At 34.7% G+C, this 15,816-nt stretch overlaps 1 protein-coding gene across 1 annotated transcript; it reads right to left on the bottom strand.

Annotated features, from left to right (window-relative positions):
- Positions 1 to 3,945: 3,945 nt before the first annotated feature.
- LOC133175711 (beta-1,3-glucan-binding protein-like) lies at positions 3,946 to 14,042 on the bottom strand. The gene is made up of 11 exons (XM_061310821.1): positions 14,027 to 14,042; positions 13,852 to 13,968; positions 13,347 to 13,474; positions 13,044 to 13,112; positions 12,687 to 12,753; positions 12,414 to 12,584; positions 11,536 to 11,613; positions 11,143 to 11,257; positions 10,970 to 11,029; positions 5,536 to 5,659; positions 3,946 to 4,218 (listed from the first exon to the last, which is right to left on the bottom strand). The coding sequence occupies exons 1-11, from the start codon at positions 14,040 to 14,042 to the stop codon at positions 4,021 to 4,023; spliced, it is 1,143 nt and encodes a 380-aa protein (XP_061166805.1). The 3' UTR covers positions 3,946 to 4,020.
- Positions 14,043 to 15,816: the final 1,774 nt, after the last annotated feature.

Below are 15,816 nucleotides of genomic sequence, written 5' to 3'. Positions count from 1 at the left end.
TGCCTCTGCTCCATAAAATCTATATCTATTTAGGTGACAACCCTTTGTTTTATGCTAGGTGACCGGATCCACTCATCTAAGCCACCTTTACTTGTTTTAACCTACAATACGGATATAGATCATATGCATCCGTAGAATTATTGATAATGAAAGAACAATACGCATTTTACCTGTAAATATCAAAATAATGAGTAAATTGATAGCTTTTAATGTATTTTGGGGAAACCTGCATGTTTTTTTTTAAAATTTAAAGTACAATTGCATTTGAAATTAAGGCCAGTAGTTATTCAATGATTGAGGACTAGGCCTTGAATATTATAATAAAATAGTTTAAAATACCACTTTGAAAATTTGATGAGTAAGATATCGACAATAACACAAAACATTCAGGAAAAATACACCCCGCATGTACTTTTATATATTTATCACTTCCGTAACTATGTACATACAAACAAACAAACAGGAATTTGCTGTAATGTCAACGAATAAACCATGCTCTTTTGTTTCGATTTCCTATTCTAAAAGCAATGACAAAATATGTACGAGAGGGGATTGAAAATATTCCTATGTTGTACTGATTACCCCATCTCTACTGAGCAGACCTGGGGATGCCTGCTTTTGAAATCGACTATCGTCAGCTATTGTAGATCACTAAATTTTCGCGACATCTTATTTTCGCGAGAATTTTCTTTGGTTTTTGTAAGGGAAACAAAATTTTCACAAATTTTGGTTATTGCTCTATATCATCTTTAAAAAGTAGAATTAAAGGCGAGAATGAAATTTTTACGATGAGACGGTCTCGCGTAATTGCACGAAGATAAAGTTCTCACGAAAAAATTAATTTACGGTATTATTTTGAAAATTGTTCGTCGCATGTGGGTGGATTTAAAACAGGTCAAATACGAAGTAGACAGCATCATATGTTAACAAGCAAATTCAAAAATTGTGGTCCCCCGCTTTCGGTGTCTTGGTTGTTGGGATGCCATTATTTATGGCATATTGTAAATGTCTTGTTTGTGTGTCTTGTCTACAAAAAGACATAAATTATTGAATTAATAACAGCAATGGCAAAGATTACTAGTATAGCTTCTCAAAACTACATCAAACTTCAAGATCAAGATCATGAAGTCAATTATCATAATACAATCCGAAAGGTCTTATCACAAGTAATGCCCATGTGAAAAAAAATATGAAAGCCGTGTCTCTTTTAGAGCATAAAGGTTATGGTCAAGGTTAAATTTCTTATAAGTAGGTGAAACTTCTAGGTCAAGGTCATAAAGTAAACAAGAGGCCCATGCGCCACATCGCTCACCTGAGCACATTGGCTAGGAAAAAAAAGCAAAAATCAGTTTAGTTTTGAAAAGTTAACGAAGGGGGAGGGGGTTTGAATTTTAAACTACCTGATGATGCTTTCATATCAGTATAGCAAATGGCATTGCTGTTCTTGAGCAGAAGATTTTTTCCCATATATTCATTTGTAAAAATTTGATCCCCCATTGTGGCCCCACCCTACCCCTGGGGTCCTTCATTTGAACAATTTTCATTCTACGCTACCCAAGGATGCCTCCATATCAATTTTACTAATCATGGCTTTTCTGTTCTTGAGAAAAAAGATTTTTTCCTGTATATTTCTATGTAAAACTTTGATCCCCCAATTGTTGCCCCACCCTACCCCCATAGGGTCATGATTTGAACAAATTTGAATCAACACTACCTGAGGATGCTTCCATATAAATATAACCAATCATGGCTTTGCTGTTCTTGAGAAGAAGATTTTAAAAGATATTTTCCTATATATTTCTATGTAAAACTTTTATCCCCCATTGTGGCCCCAACCTACCCCCGGGGGTCATAATTTGAACAAAATTGAATCTACACTACCTGAGGATGCTTCCATATAAATATGACCAATTATGGTTTTGCTGTTCTTCAGAAGAAGATTTTTAAAGATGTTTTCCTATATATTTCTATGTAAAACTTTGATCCCCCATTGTGGCCCCATCCTACCCCGGGGGTCATGATTTGAACAAACTTGAATCTACACTACCTGAGGATGCTTCCATATAAATATGACCAATCATGGCTTTGCTGTTCTTAAGAAGAAGATCTTTAAAGATATTTTCCTATATATTTCTATGTAAAACTTTGATACCCCATTGTGGCCCCACCCTATCCCCAGGGGTCATGATTTGAACAAACTTGAATCTACACTACCTGAGGATGCTTCCATATAAATATGACCAATTATGGCTTTGCTGTTCTTAAGAAGAAGATTTTGTAAGATATTTTCCTATATATTTCTATGTAAAACTTTGATCCCCCATTGTGGCCCCGCCCTACCCCGGGGGTCATGATTTGAACAAACTTGAATCTACACTACCCGAGGAAGCTTCCATATAAATATGACCAATCATGGCTTTGCTGTTCTTAAGAAGAAGATTTTTAAAGATATTTTCCTATATATTTCTATGTAAAACTTTGATCCCCCATTGTGGCCCCAACCTACCCCCGGGGGTCATGATTTGACCAAACTTGAATCTACAATACCTGAGGATGTTTCCACATAAGTTTTATCTTTCCTGGCCCAGTGGTTCTTGAGAAGAAGATTTTTAAATGATGCCATTATTTTTTCACTAATTCCTGATTATCTCCCCTTGAAAGATGGCGTGGCCCTTCATTTGAACAAACTTGAATCCCCTTTACCCTAGAATACTTTGTGGCAAGTTTGGTTGAATTTGGCCCAGTGGTTCTTGAGAAGAATTCGAAAATGTGAAAAGTTTACAGACGGACAGACGGACGGACGGACAGACGTACGACGGACAAAATTTGATCAGAAAAGCTCACTTGAGCCTTCGGCTCAGGTGAGCTAAAAATGATATACTTTTCTGAAAGACGTTGTCATAAATAATGTACACGTAGAAATATGAAAGCTGTATCTTCTCCCATTCAAACGTTATTACAAATGTAAAATTAATCTGAAAAGAGATTGTAGGTTAAACATTAAGCTCAAGGTCACGAGGTCAGAAACGGAAAGGTCTTGAAACAGGTAATGCACATGTAGTATGTAAATGCCATATCTACTCTAAATCAAAAGTTATTAGCAATGTTAAAATTTTTGAAAATTATGTCAAACTTCAAGGTCAAGGGGTTAAAAATCAAAGAACATTTGGAAATGCTTGCCACAGGTAATGCCTGTGTCAAATACGAATGCCGTATCTTCGCTCCTTTAAAAGTTAGGCACATTGAGAAAATGTTTGAAAATAGGTCAAACTTAAGGTGAAGGTCATGGGGTCAAATATAGCACATTCAGAAACATTTTGACACAGATAAAGCAATTGTCAAACATGAATGCTCTTTCATAAGTCGTTAAAAAGGAATCACCCAAGATTAAAATTTTTGAAAAGTAGGTCAAACTTCAAGGTCACGAGGTCTAAAATTATAGTATATTTGGAAAGGTCTTGTAACAGATAATGTAATATTAAATATGAAAGCCCTATCTCTTCTAAATCAAAAGTTAAAAGCAAAAGATAAAATTTTTGAAAAGTAGGTCAAACTTCAAGGTCAAGGTCACAGGGTCAAAGGTCATAGTACATTTAGAAAGGTCTTATCAAAGGTAATATACATGTGTAATATAAAAGCCCTGTCTTTTCCTTTTCAAAAGTTATGACCAATTTAAAGTTATAATAATAGTTTTGAAATGTAAGTCAAACTTCAACGTCAAGGTCACGGGGTCAAAAATCATAGTATATTAGGTCTTTTCATAGGTAATAATGTTCATCTTAAATATTAAGCCCCATTTCTTCTCATTCAAAAGTAATGACTAAGGTTAAAGTTTTTATGACAGACTGACGGACAGACTGACAGACGATTGAGATTTAATGTCCACTCGCTTTCGCGAAAGTGGGGGACAAAAAACAACTGTGGGAGAAAAAAGAACTCACAGAATTCAAATAAAGCGTTTAATCTGACACTGCATGCAAAATTCATGTATCTAAAAATAAGAATAATCATATTTCCTACTTAGTACTGAATCATTTCTACATAATCAATCAACATAGCCACGTCATCACCGTGCCACGTGGGTAACCAGCTACCCCTGTGTTCCCAGAAGTCCCTCATAGGGTGAGAGGAATCTCCATGCCAAGGTTTGGGTGTGTTATACTGGGCGATGTCCGGGAAGTACCCACCTCCTACTGCCACATTGAGGAGAAGATGGAACTAAATTACGGAAAACAAAAGTAACAAGTAAAATATTCTATTAAGTTTAATTCATACTGTGATAAAACTTCGAAAAACGAGTATAATTTTAGAAAGCAGTCATTTCCTCTCTATTATAGGTGCCATTTTCAACATAAACTACTTCTTGAGATATCGCCCGGAAACGAATGCATGTATTACACAGAGACAGAATGTATGAATTTACGACCTTGACCTTTAACCTTTTGACCTCAAAATCAATAGGCGTCTTCTTCAGACCACAGGAGTTATGTAAATTTCATTGCGAAAGCTCAAAGGCTTCTCGAGATATCGCGCGGAAACGAAAGTTTTAAAACAGATAGAATTTATGACTTTGACCTTTTGACGTCAAAATCAATAGGGTTCTTCTTTAGGGCATAGGGAGTTGTTATGTAAAATTTCATTGCGAAAGCTCAAAGGCTTCTTGAGATATCGCGAGGAAACGAAAGTGTTACAGACAGAAATACAGACGGACGGACAGCTGGACCAAAATTAATATCCCCCACTTTCAGTGACAGCGGGGGACAAAAAGTAACAACGCAAAAACATTATCTTCCCAAATTAAGTTCGGAAACATAGTTAAGCAGCAATATATGAATATTTTATGAGATGAACATGTCACTTAGTCGATAGGTAAATCATAATTACTTTAACTTGTACGTATATAAAATATACAGCTGACAAGAATTCTATTTATTGACTGGCAAATGAGCCTGAAAAAAGAAAACAAGCATTCTGAGAGAATTGCATTAGCAATACTAGTCCCCTACCGGCAAGTGTAATCTGGTTCCAGCTAAAAATTGAAAATGCCATAATTCCGTAAAAAATCAATGAGAGGGACGAAATGCGAACTTGATCTATAACTGATCAAGGTTTAGTTACCTGCCAAACATCAGCTCAATATCTGCAAGCGTTTAGAAAAAAACCCTGAAAAATTCAAATGGTCGTAATTCCGTCAAAAATCATTGAAGCGGAACGAAATGCAAACTTCATCTGTAATTCATCTAGATACACTCACATACCAAATTTCAGCTCAATATCTGCAAGCGTTTAGAAAAAAAGTGCGGAAAACCAAGTGGGACAGAAAGACAGACAGAGGGACAGCTAGACGGACAGACAGATGGGCAGACAGACGGACGGACAGACTCAGAGGAAACCTATAGTCCCCTCCGGTTTCACCGGTAGGGGACTAATAACTCCATACCACACAAGCAAATACTTTCACCAGCAATTACTTTACATTTCCGGCAAATTTAAAGGGATATAAGAATTCTGTTTCAGATATAGATATTCACTCACAGGTTGATCAAAAGGTGCATTATGTGAATTTCCCCAGATGTTGTGTCCTGAGAAATGTGCCCAGTTCCAGAATCCTTGTGCTGGAGTGTCTACACGCAGGATTTCTTGATTGTCAACATATGTTCTGCAATAGATTGATGGAAGACTTAAGTCAGAGAATCAATGTAAAAAAAAAAAAAACAAGAGGCCCAAGGGCCTTAACGGTCACCTGAGTAAAATACAACAATTTAGAGGATCCATAGAGTATTAAAATGAAATGAAAGGTGAAGCTTTGTTGCCCAAAACCAAGAAAAATAGGGTGATCAGGATCAACAAAATAATTAGTCTACTATTCATTAACAGTTCATAAATTAGGTTCTAATCTGTTCCCCATTTATCACTATCACCATATAGTATATTAACAAACTATCAGTGCTTTTGTACTATTTTAATTCCTTGTTGTAATCTCTAACATTGGCCTCTCTTGGTCTTTGATGAACATTTAATAAGACAAGTTATTTTTGTCTCATTTTTATTTATCTATTACTTACAAGTCCACATGATCATTAAAACTATGAAAATACTTTTTGTATTATACAATAAAAATTCTTGCATAATTCTCTTATTCTATTAATTTTTCAAGTACATTATTTACAATGATTAATTATCAAAAGTAAACGGCAAAGGGGAATAACTCCTCTCAGTAGAATGCAAATTAATTGAGCCCTGGCTAGGACAAGAACACTTGACCAAATGGTCCAGATGTTCAAAAATCTGGTAAAAATACCCTTCCTTATTACAACTTTTACACTTTTTGCCTCTGATATGCCCAAGTGCAGAGAAGATTTAAAGAAATAATGCATTTTCACTACAGATTCACTATATTATCAATAGAGCCCCCCCCCCTTTCACCACCGAGAAACACCAGAGCCTCTCACCCTGGGACCAGAAGTTTCAAGTTTGCTCATCATAAGTAATCACTTTGTTTAACTGCTTAATATTAAGGAGCAGACAGGATTATTTAATAGAATTAATGCATTTTCACTACATTATCAACAGCCCCACCCTTATACCAGCACATCTGACCCAGGGGTCATGCAATTCACTACTCTGGAAGAAGCACTCTTGCTCATCATAACTATATACTTAGCTTCTTTCCTTTTTAACCAGAAGCAGAAAAGAATATTTTCAAAGAAATTTTGATTTTTCACTATATAATCAATAGAGCCCCCACCCCCCCCCCCCACCTTTTGACCAGAACCCTTGACCCTGGGGCCATGAAATTCACAATTTTAGAAGAGGCATCCTTGCATATCATAACAATGTACTTAGTTTGTTTAAATAGTACCCAGGGGCAGAGAAGAAGATTTTCAAAGAAATAATTCACCTTCACTGTAGGAGCTATATAGCCCCACCCTAGCACAAGAACCCCTGTCCCTGGGGCCATGAATTTCACAATTTTGGAAGAAGTGTCCTGGCTTATCGTAACAATGTACTTAGTTTGTTTAAATAATACCCAGAAGCAGAGAAGAAGATTTTTAAAGCATTAATGCATTTTCACTATATAATAAATAGAGCCCCGCCTAACATCAGAACCCCTGACTCAGGGGCCATGAAATTCACATTTTTTTTAGAGTTACTCTTGCTTATCATAACTATGTATTTAATTTGTTTAAATAATACCCAGGAGTAGAGAAGAAGATTTTCAAAGGAATAATGCACTTTCACTATATGAACTATATAGCTCCCCCCTCCCCCCCCCCCCCCCCCCAGCACCAGAACCCCTTACCATGGGGCTATGAATTTCACAATTTTGGTAGAGTCACTCTTGCTTATCATAACTATGTATTTAATTTGTTTCAATAATACCAAGGAGAAGAGAAGAATATTTTTAAAGAAATAATGCACTTTCACTTTATGATCTATATACCCCCCCTCCCCCCAGCACCGGAACCCCTGACCCTGGGGCTATGAATTTCACAATTTTGGTAGAGTCACCCTTGCTGATCATAACTCTGTATCTAATTTGTTTAAATAATACCCAGGAGTAGAGAAGAAGATTTTCAAAGAAATAATGCACTTTCACTATATGATCTATATAGCCCCACCCTAGCACCAGAACCCCTGACCCTGGGGCCATGAATTTCACAATTTGGTAGAGTCACCCTTGCTTATCATAACTATGTATTCAATTTGTTTCAATAATACCCAGGAGTAGAGAAGAAGATTTTCAAAGAAATAATGCACTTTCACTATATGATCTATATAGCCCCGCCCTATCACCAGAACCCCTGACCCTGGGGCCATGAATTTCACAATTTTGGTAGAGGGCTCAATGCTTATTACAATCATGTCAACAGTTTGACTGCTTGATGTCCAGGAGTAAAGAAGAAGATTTTTAAAGATTGCATTAATTTTGATGGTTTTAGCCCCACGCCTCAGGCCCCAGGGGGGTAGGGACCATGAAATTCATAAATTTTGTTCCCCTTCATACATAGATGCCATATGCAAAAATTGGCTGAAATTGGTTCAGCGGTTTCAGAGAAGAAACTGAAAATGTTCAAATGTTAACACACGACGCACGACGGACGACGCACGACGACGGACGAAAACAGATAGCAATAGGTCACCTGAGTGACTCAGGTGACCTAAAAATTATAATTTAAAATACCTATTTTTGATGATATAAAATGTATTTTGCTTTGACCAAATTTCTATGTGTATTCATTTGAAATCATACTTTAAAATCTTTAACTTTTACCACCTTATTTGCCTTAATTCGCGGAGCAATCACCGAAATTATACTACTTAGGGATAATGAGCCAAATCTATCACGATTTCTTGCGCAAAACAATTTAACGAACTTTAAATGAGATCTGCTAAAGAACTAAAAGTTAAATTTACAAGAGACCTATGGATCACAACGCTCGCCCGAGTCACTATGGTCCCGCTATTCTTCTTCAGTAGATTTACCCCTATATACCGTATAACGGGTATTTTCTGCCGTTGTCCAATTTTTGCGGAATTCTGTGGATAGGACAAATCCGCGAAAATTACAATCGCAAAATATTTTTTTCAATATTCATTCAGATATTTTGTACATGCAATTATGATAAGTGGTGCGTATGTCTGGCAGGGTTCTCATTGACGTAAGAACCTACGTACTGGACACTGCAAAATTATTTGGAACGCAAGGTTTTTAAAATCGATGACTCCGCAGATTCATGAGTGGCCACATCCTCGTTAGCGAAAAAATTCGGGTGTCATCGAATTTCGAAGATTTTAGATGTCAGGATTTGTCCAAAACATATTGAATCAATCCCTTCCTAGCTGTAAATAATATCAATTAAATAAGTTGATACAAAAACATCTTTACTTGTACCTATTTCGCAATTATTAGTCCAAACACCGATAGCTGCAAACAACACATAGTAGTTTTTCTTTTTTAAACATGTGTTTTATATTGAGACAATAATTACTGCTTGTATATACACAATGTGGCTCGATTGTCTCGTGAATTTCATCTAATGCATAAGACTGACAGGATCAGGATTAGTTACGCCTCAATGCACATGGCACCTGTGATTGTTAACCGTCAACTTTTGGATACTTCATTATGCAACTGTTTGTTTTCGCTTAAAATATAAACACCAAATTAATTTTGATGGCTGTTAACTAGAAATGTATTTTAGAATATGGCTTGGATGCATTTATTATCATTATCTACATATATTTAAATACTAGTATTTTAATATATCGCATAAAACGTCTGTTAGAATAAAGATTTGTATTGTTGTTTGGGTGGAATGACACTGCATTAATTCATTTCAATTGGTACTCGAAATATTTTTACAAAAACTAACTAAAAGATAGTAGTTTAATTAAGCATAATAGCTTAATAACAGTTTTCATGCACCTTTGATCAATATGTCTTAATGAATTTATAAAACGAAAACATAATAGCGTTCTGATAATTCATAAAGTTTAGTGCATGATCATACCCGTAAATAAATTTTTGCGGTATAGTTCAACCGCAGCAATTGAAAACGCAGAAATTAATTTGCAACCTTTTAGGGGTTAAATCGCAAAAATTTCCAACCGCAGAAAATACCCGTTATACGGTATTTATATTCAAATCTTCGATCACATATGGTGGTCCCACTCTACCCCAGGGGTAATGATTTGAACAAAATTGAATCAACACTACCTGAAGATCACAATATAAAAATTACTAATACATTTGATGTTCTTGAGAAGATTTATAAAGATCTTTCCTATATATCCCCATGTTAATCTTTGAACACTTGTAGCCTCGCCCTATCCCCCGGGGATATGATCTCAACAAACTAAATTTTAAATACCTGAGGATGCTTCAGTACAGATATGACTTATCATGAAGAACCCCCCCCCCCCCAAGATTTTACCTCTGTATTCTTGTGTAAAACTTTGATCGCCCATTGTGGCCCCATCCAATCATTGAGGTCATGATTTGAACAAACTTGAATCAACAATATCTGAGGATGCTTCCATATAAATATACATAATCAAGGCTTTCCTGTTCTTGAGAAGAAGATTTCGAAAGATTTTTCAATATACTCCTATGTAAAATTTTGAACCCATTGTGGCCTCGCCCTCCCTCCCCTCTCCCGGGAGGCATGTTTTGAATAATCTTGAATGTACACTATTTAATAAAGCTTTCACATAAGTTTAATCTTTTCTGGCCCAGAGGTTCTTGAGAAGAAGGTTTTTAAATTACCCAACCCAATTTTTACTATTTCTTAAGTATATGACCTTGAAAGACGGTGTGGTCCATCATATGAATAAATTTTAATTATCTTTATCAAAGGATGCTTTGTGGCAAGTTTTGTTGAAATTGGCCCAGTAGTTCTTGAGAGAAAGTCGAAAATATAAATAGTTTATAGACGTTATAGACCACGGACACCATTCGACTAAATATCTCACATGAGCCTTTTGCTTAGGTGAGCTAAAAACAAAAGGGTTCGGAGGTTTGAATATGTACTGACAACTAACATTTTGCCTAATCTTCATCCGTTCTGGCTTAAGTTACGGTGATTCTGAAAATGGCAAAATTCAAAACCTTGGATATGTACATGGGTAAAAGGAAAATGAATTATTCAAAATGCATTTTGACAAACTTTGATAGCTGTCGCCGTATGCCGAGGAAAACACCTTGTGCAGAAATACACAATGAATAGAATTAAAACAGGTTTTACAAGGTTCAAGGCGAGATCTTCAACCAAGTTTAACCTATTTGTCGGTTTCATGTGGGCTTTTAGTTATGCTCATAAAATCTTTCTAAAAACAGCTTACCAACATGCTCGTGAGACACATGGTTTTTTATATAAGCTTCGAATTATGATAATTGACCTGAAGCATTTTAACTTCATCAACTATATTCGAAATAGATAATATCCCTTTACTATAAAGTGCTTACACTATATGACGTTCATTCCAATCCAGTGAGTAAGTATGCCATCCGAACCAGTCTCCGTGCCTGAAAGAAGGTATAGTGTACTTACTTGAGCGAAATACTGAGACTGAAAATTATTTTTTTCTTGGCCAATTACAAATTAATATATAACACAGTTTCAATAAAATCCTCCTTACTTTCCTTTGTGAGTGAGATAATAGGCATTATGTCCGCTGTCAGGTCCCCAGTGTAATGTGGACGCAACGTAACCAACACCATGGTTGGATCCACCCTCCATCACTCTTAGATTTCCTGCAAATACAAACGAATAAAGTCATGCCTCTACGAGACGATTTGTCAAACATTTGCTGTCCACAGTCATAATTTGACAGTGTCTTGTGCAAAAATTATTTAAAGAGAGAGAAGTTATTTTAGGTTTTCTGAAGTACCCTACTTCCTATAATCACGAAATCTTCACAAGAACGAGAGAGTGGCTATTATTTCTAACGATTCTTCAGTTTATGAATTCTGGTAGCTAGGCATACATGCAATAATACAAAGTGATCTTGTAAATGAATTTAAATAACAACCTCTTGATTCCATCATGTCGATTTCGCCAGATCGAGGCCAGGTACCGTAATGTCTGTCACGTGACAACATCCATATTGCTGAAAAAGGTGGTATTATAATTAAATGTATATATCCACATACTAGTATTCTATTTTAAATTTCCATAAAAAGATAAATGATTGCACGTGTAATGTTATTGTATAATTAATAAATTATTATCTTTTGTTTCCTATGCTGCTAATTTTCCTAATATTTACACCTTTCGTTCATGTAGTAAAGAATATGTGTGAACTACGAAAGAAAGAATTTGTCTATGGTCTTTTATGTTGCATATTTTTTTATTTGAAATAATTTTTGAGGCACACTAATTTGCTATTCATATCTAGAATTTTGAGAATCATGTCAATTGATTAAGGTATGGTACCAGAAACTGTGTATATATATATATATATATATATATATATATATATATATATATATATATATATATATATATATATATATATATATATATATATATATATATATTAGTCTCTAATATTTAACAGATTCAATTTTTTGAAGAAAAAAAAACATGGCTTGAAGACATGCAAGAAGGATGCTTTCATATACACAGTGTTACAGCATTAATGAATACATTCAATATAACTGACAATTTTTAAGGTTACAAATGTTTGCAAACCAATATTCATGACGTCAACCTCTAACATTTTACACCAAATATTCAATTTATCTGGAATAAAATTGATACTACTACTTCAGACAAAATAATGTAAATCAGATGTATTATTGTTCCAAAATGCCAAGAAAGCACTGCTAATTCAATTAATATAAAACTTTTTTTGTATCCCATTACTTTTAGGAATAACTACAAGAATCTTTTATTGAGATATATTACCTGGCCAGGTCCAGTCTCCTTTGGAAATACGAGCTCGAACGTTGACACGTCCATATCTGATAGAAGCGTGTGACGTCACTTTTCCTGACATAATTGGCGGGAGAATTTCCTGCCCAAATGATGTTCTGTCACAGCCCCAGTTAACACTGTTTGTACATGTGTGCCAGAGACCTGTAAAAACGGAACTTTGAAAACCAACGTGTACGTGTATACCTGTTGGAATATTTCTATCAAATGTTTGTTGGAAAAGATTATATTCAAAAATCAACTTACTATTTACGTCCATTCGCCCATGGTAAAGTTTACCCTCATCAAAAGCATGATGATCTACAGTTAAAGTCTAAAAATACAACAGCTTGATATAAATCCAGAGCATATGAAAATGTTAATGATATACATGTATGTTATTTTAAAAGCCTTATGTCTCTAAGGTATAAAGTCTTGCAATAAATCAAAATTTTGCGTCCAGGATACTTTTTTATGAATTTAAAATGTATTTTAAATTCATAACTTTTTTTAAATGAATGATCCTTGAAAAACTATATTATTTATTTCAAGACTTTTTTTTAAAATTAATATTATTGATAGCGATGTGTCAATTGCCCTAGTTACCGACTAAGAACAACATACCGGTTTAAGATAAAGGTATCCATTTGCTGCATAAACATTCTCGGGTGTGTACACCTGAAATTCTCCGTTCTAAAAAAAGATTAAATTTATTGTAATTGAAATACGGAATTGTTTTAAGCATATATTATTCAATAAATACATATATTGTGACTGGGTATGTCATTCGCCCCCTCCCTATACATTATATGAAATGTTTGAAAATACTCTCTCTTTCAACTCAAAGTAGAATGGACAGAAAAATTAATCCGTTCATCAATAAATATTGAATACATATGATTCTAAAAAAAGTTTATAGCCATTTACCCCTCCTCCCCAGGAGCTGACTTCTACAGTGTAGGAACCCCTGTTAAATGAGTTGAAATCGTCTCTGAAAACTGTGTACGACCGCTTACTTTTCCTGGGCATGATAAGTCCCCTTGGAACAAGGACAACTGAAATGATCCAAAATTGTCATTTCTCTTCAAATTATACCAGCAGGAAGAATGTGAACAGGGGATGCTCACTCCTCCAAGATCCCACCTCATATGGTTTAGAATTTTCTCTGCTCCTCATTTGTATTGTTTAAATGGGCATTTGAACTTGAATACTGTTCGTTATCTTCATATATTTCATACATGTACATATTCTTTGCAGTAATTGAAATTTATTACAATTTTACAACTTAATTCTTATCATTCTGTCAAAACTGTCATAAAATTCGTGACTGCATGCAGGTAACTAGTATCTGTGAAGTCAATTGCATTATCTGAAACAATCAAATACTATATGATTTCTTAGACTTCGAACCTTTATATAAAATTCCCCAAACCTTTATTCCATTTGGATTCTATCCATTGCTCTCCGTACTCAACAAATGTTTTATATTCTACCAAATCGCCTATCTGAGCATTAGCGTCATGATCCACGTACTCCCAAATGTCGTCATCTGTGTTTAAAGATACAATTTTTACAACAGAAAGCACTGAAAGCAGGCATTGTCATACAGATAAAATTCAACATTGATTAAGAATTTCTGATTCTTGCCATTTTTAGATGTAACTTCATATGTCCTCTCTTCATTCTCTGAGCGTACTGTATAGAGAACCCTCCTTATGCCATCTTCATCTGAATAAACAAAATTGAAATGATTTTAAAAAAAATATTGCACTTCTTACTTATAAAGCTTTAAAACCTTTCCGCTTGCTCTATCTACTACCAAGAGTAAGTAATCTTTTTCTCTCCTTAAAAACAAATCTATATTCTTCTTGTTAGTACTCAACTATGTGAAATGAGGTACATGTCCTGACTTTTAACTCAAAATCATATTACATGTAATTTTGTAAAAACTCTGCTGTTTGATTGCTATGCTAGTAATCAGACAGCCCTGATTTTGTCTTACAGCATTGATCTCATGTAAAAAAAAAAAAAATGAATGATGAATCTCGGCATTAGTTTTTTTTTCTTTTTTTCTGTGTATGTATATTTAATAATGCATGAATTAAGACTTTGAAAACCAATGTGATTGAATCTATATGTTTTTATTTCATATATACAATAAACAAAGCACAATTGTTACACAAAACTAAATCAAAATAGATTCCTTAAAAAACTTACCTACAATTCCTAATCTAAGACCCGACTCTCCCGTAATGGAGACTTCGGGGTAGAAGTTCTTGGCTGAGGCCACCAAAGCAGCCCAGAGTAGGAGAAAACCTGCACCTTTCATGTTCTTCTCTGCGATTTATGCAGGTGCCTCTTATCATTTATACTAGAGGCAATGACCTTGGTGTTTTATCGTTCGACTTTTTATACTATATATTAACCCAATTCTACCGATATTTTTTTTTCCTGAAATCAGTTGACTGATACTCTTTGAGAAATAAAAATGATCTATCCTAGCCATTGCATCAATAAATTGGTAAAGGTCGCTTGCATTCCTTAAATTTGTATCTCCAACAGTTTTTTACGTTTTACAATTTAAAAATAAAATAGAATCCAAAGAAAATTAGACCTGAAGAAAAAGCATTTATGTCTAGCTCTTGTTAAGACTAAAGATCGTTTTAAAACTTTTGTTGCTTTGACATAAGTTATTCACTTCTTTTCTTTGATCTTGACACTTTAACCAAATGAACATGCAACTCTTGGCAAAATTGCTCCAGAAAGGCAAACTATAGCGTAATTAAGAGCGTAATTTTTCTTGTTAATGTCATGTTCTAAATTTTGAATTCACCGGGTGGGAGGAAATACAAAATTAAGAACATGACAACTAGTTGTCATGTTCTAAATTTTGTATTTTCTCCCATCCAGTAAATTCAAAATTTAGAACATGACATTACAGTAGATTATTTTCCATTGGCATCTGATCCCACCTCTCATGTTTTAAGAGGTCTGTTTTTGCTCTGCTCCCAATATGTATTGTTTCAGTAGACTATTAAGCTTAATTATTGTCTGTTATCTTCATATTTCATGCAAAAACACTAATCAAACAATACAGATTGTGAGCTTAGTAAACAAGTTAAAGTCACCACGTTTATCAAAAACTGAAGTTGTTAATTAGTAAAACAATGTCTTTTTCTAGGAAAACGTTCAAATATGAAACAGGTTTGTCAGACTGTGTATTTTTTATTTCAATTTGATTGGGATTTATCGAATCAATGTAGAAATAAACATAGGTAATCAGAGATTACAGAGCTCACCTCAACGAATGTTGTCTTTAAGTAAGGCAAGTCCCACACTAAACAAATAATCTTGTGCATCCCTAGATGCAACATTTATGCAATTTTGGTCTGATAAG

This window comes from Saccostrea echinata, unplaced genomic scaffold, assembly GCF_033153115.1.
Source record: "Saccostrea echinata isolate AGI-Se365-2 ecotype Australia unplaced genomic scaffold, CSIRO_AGI_Sech_v1 ptg000064l, whole genome shotgun sequence".
Taxonomy (NCBI): Eukaryota; Metazoa; Mollusca; class Bivalvia; order Ostreida; family Ostreidae; genus Saccostrea; species Saccostrea echinata.
This window is presented reverse-complemented; position numbering and strand designations above follow the sequence as displayed.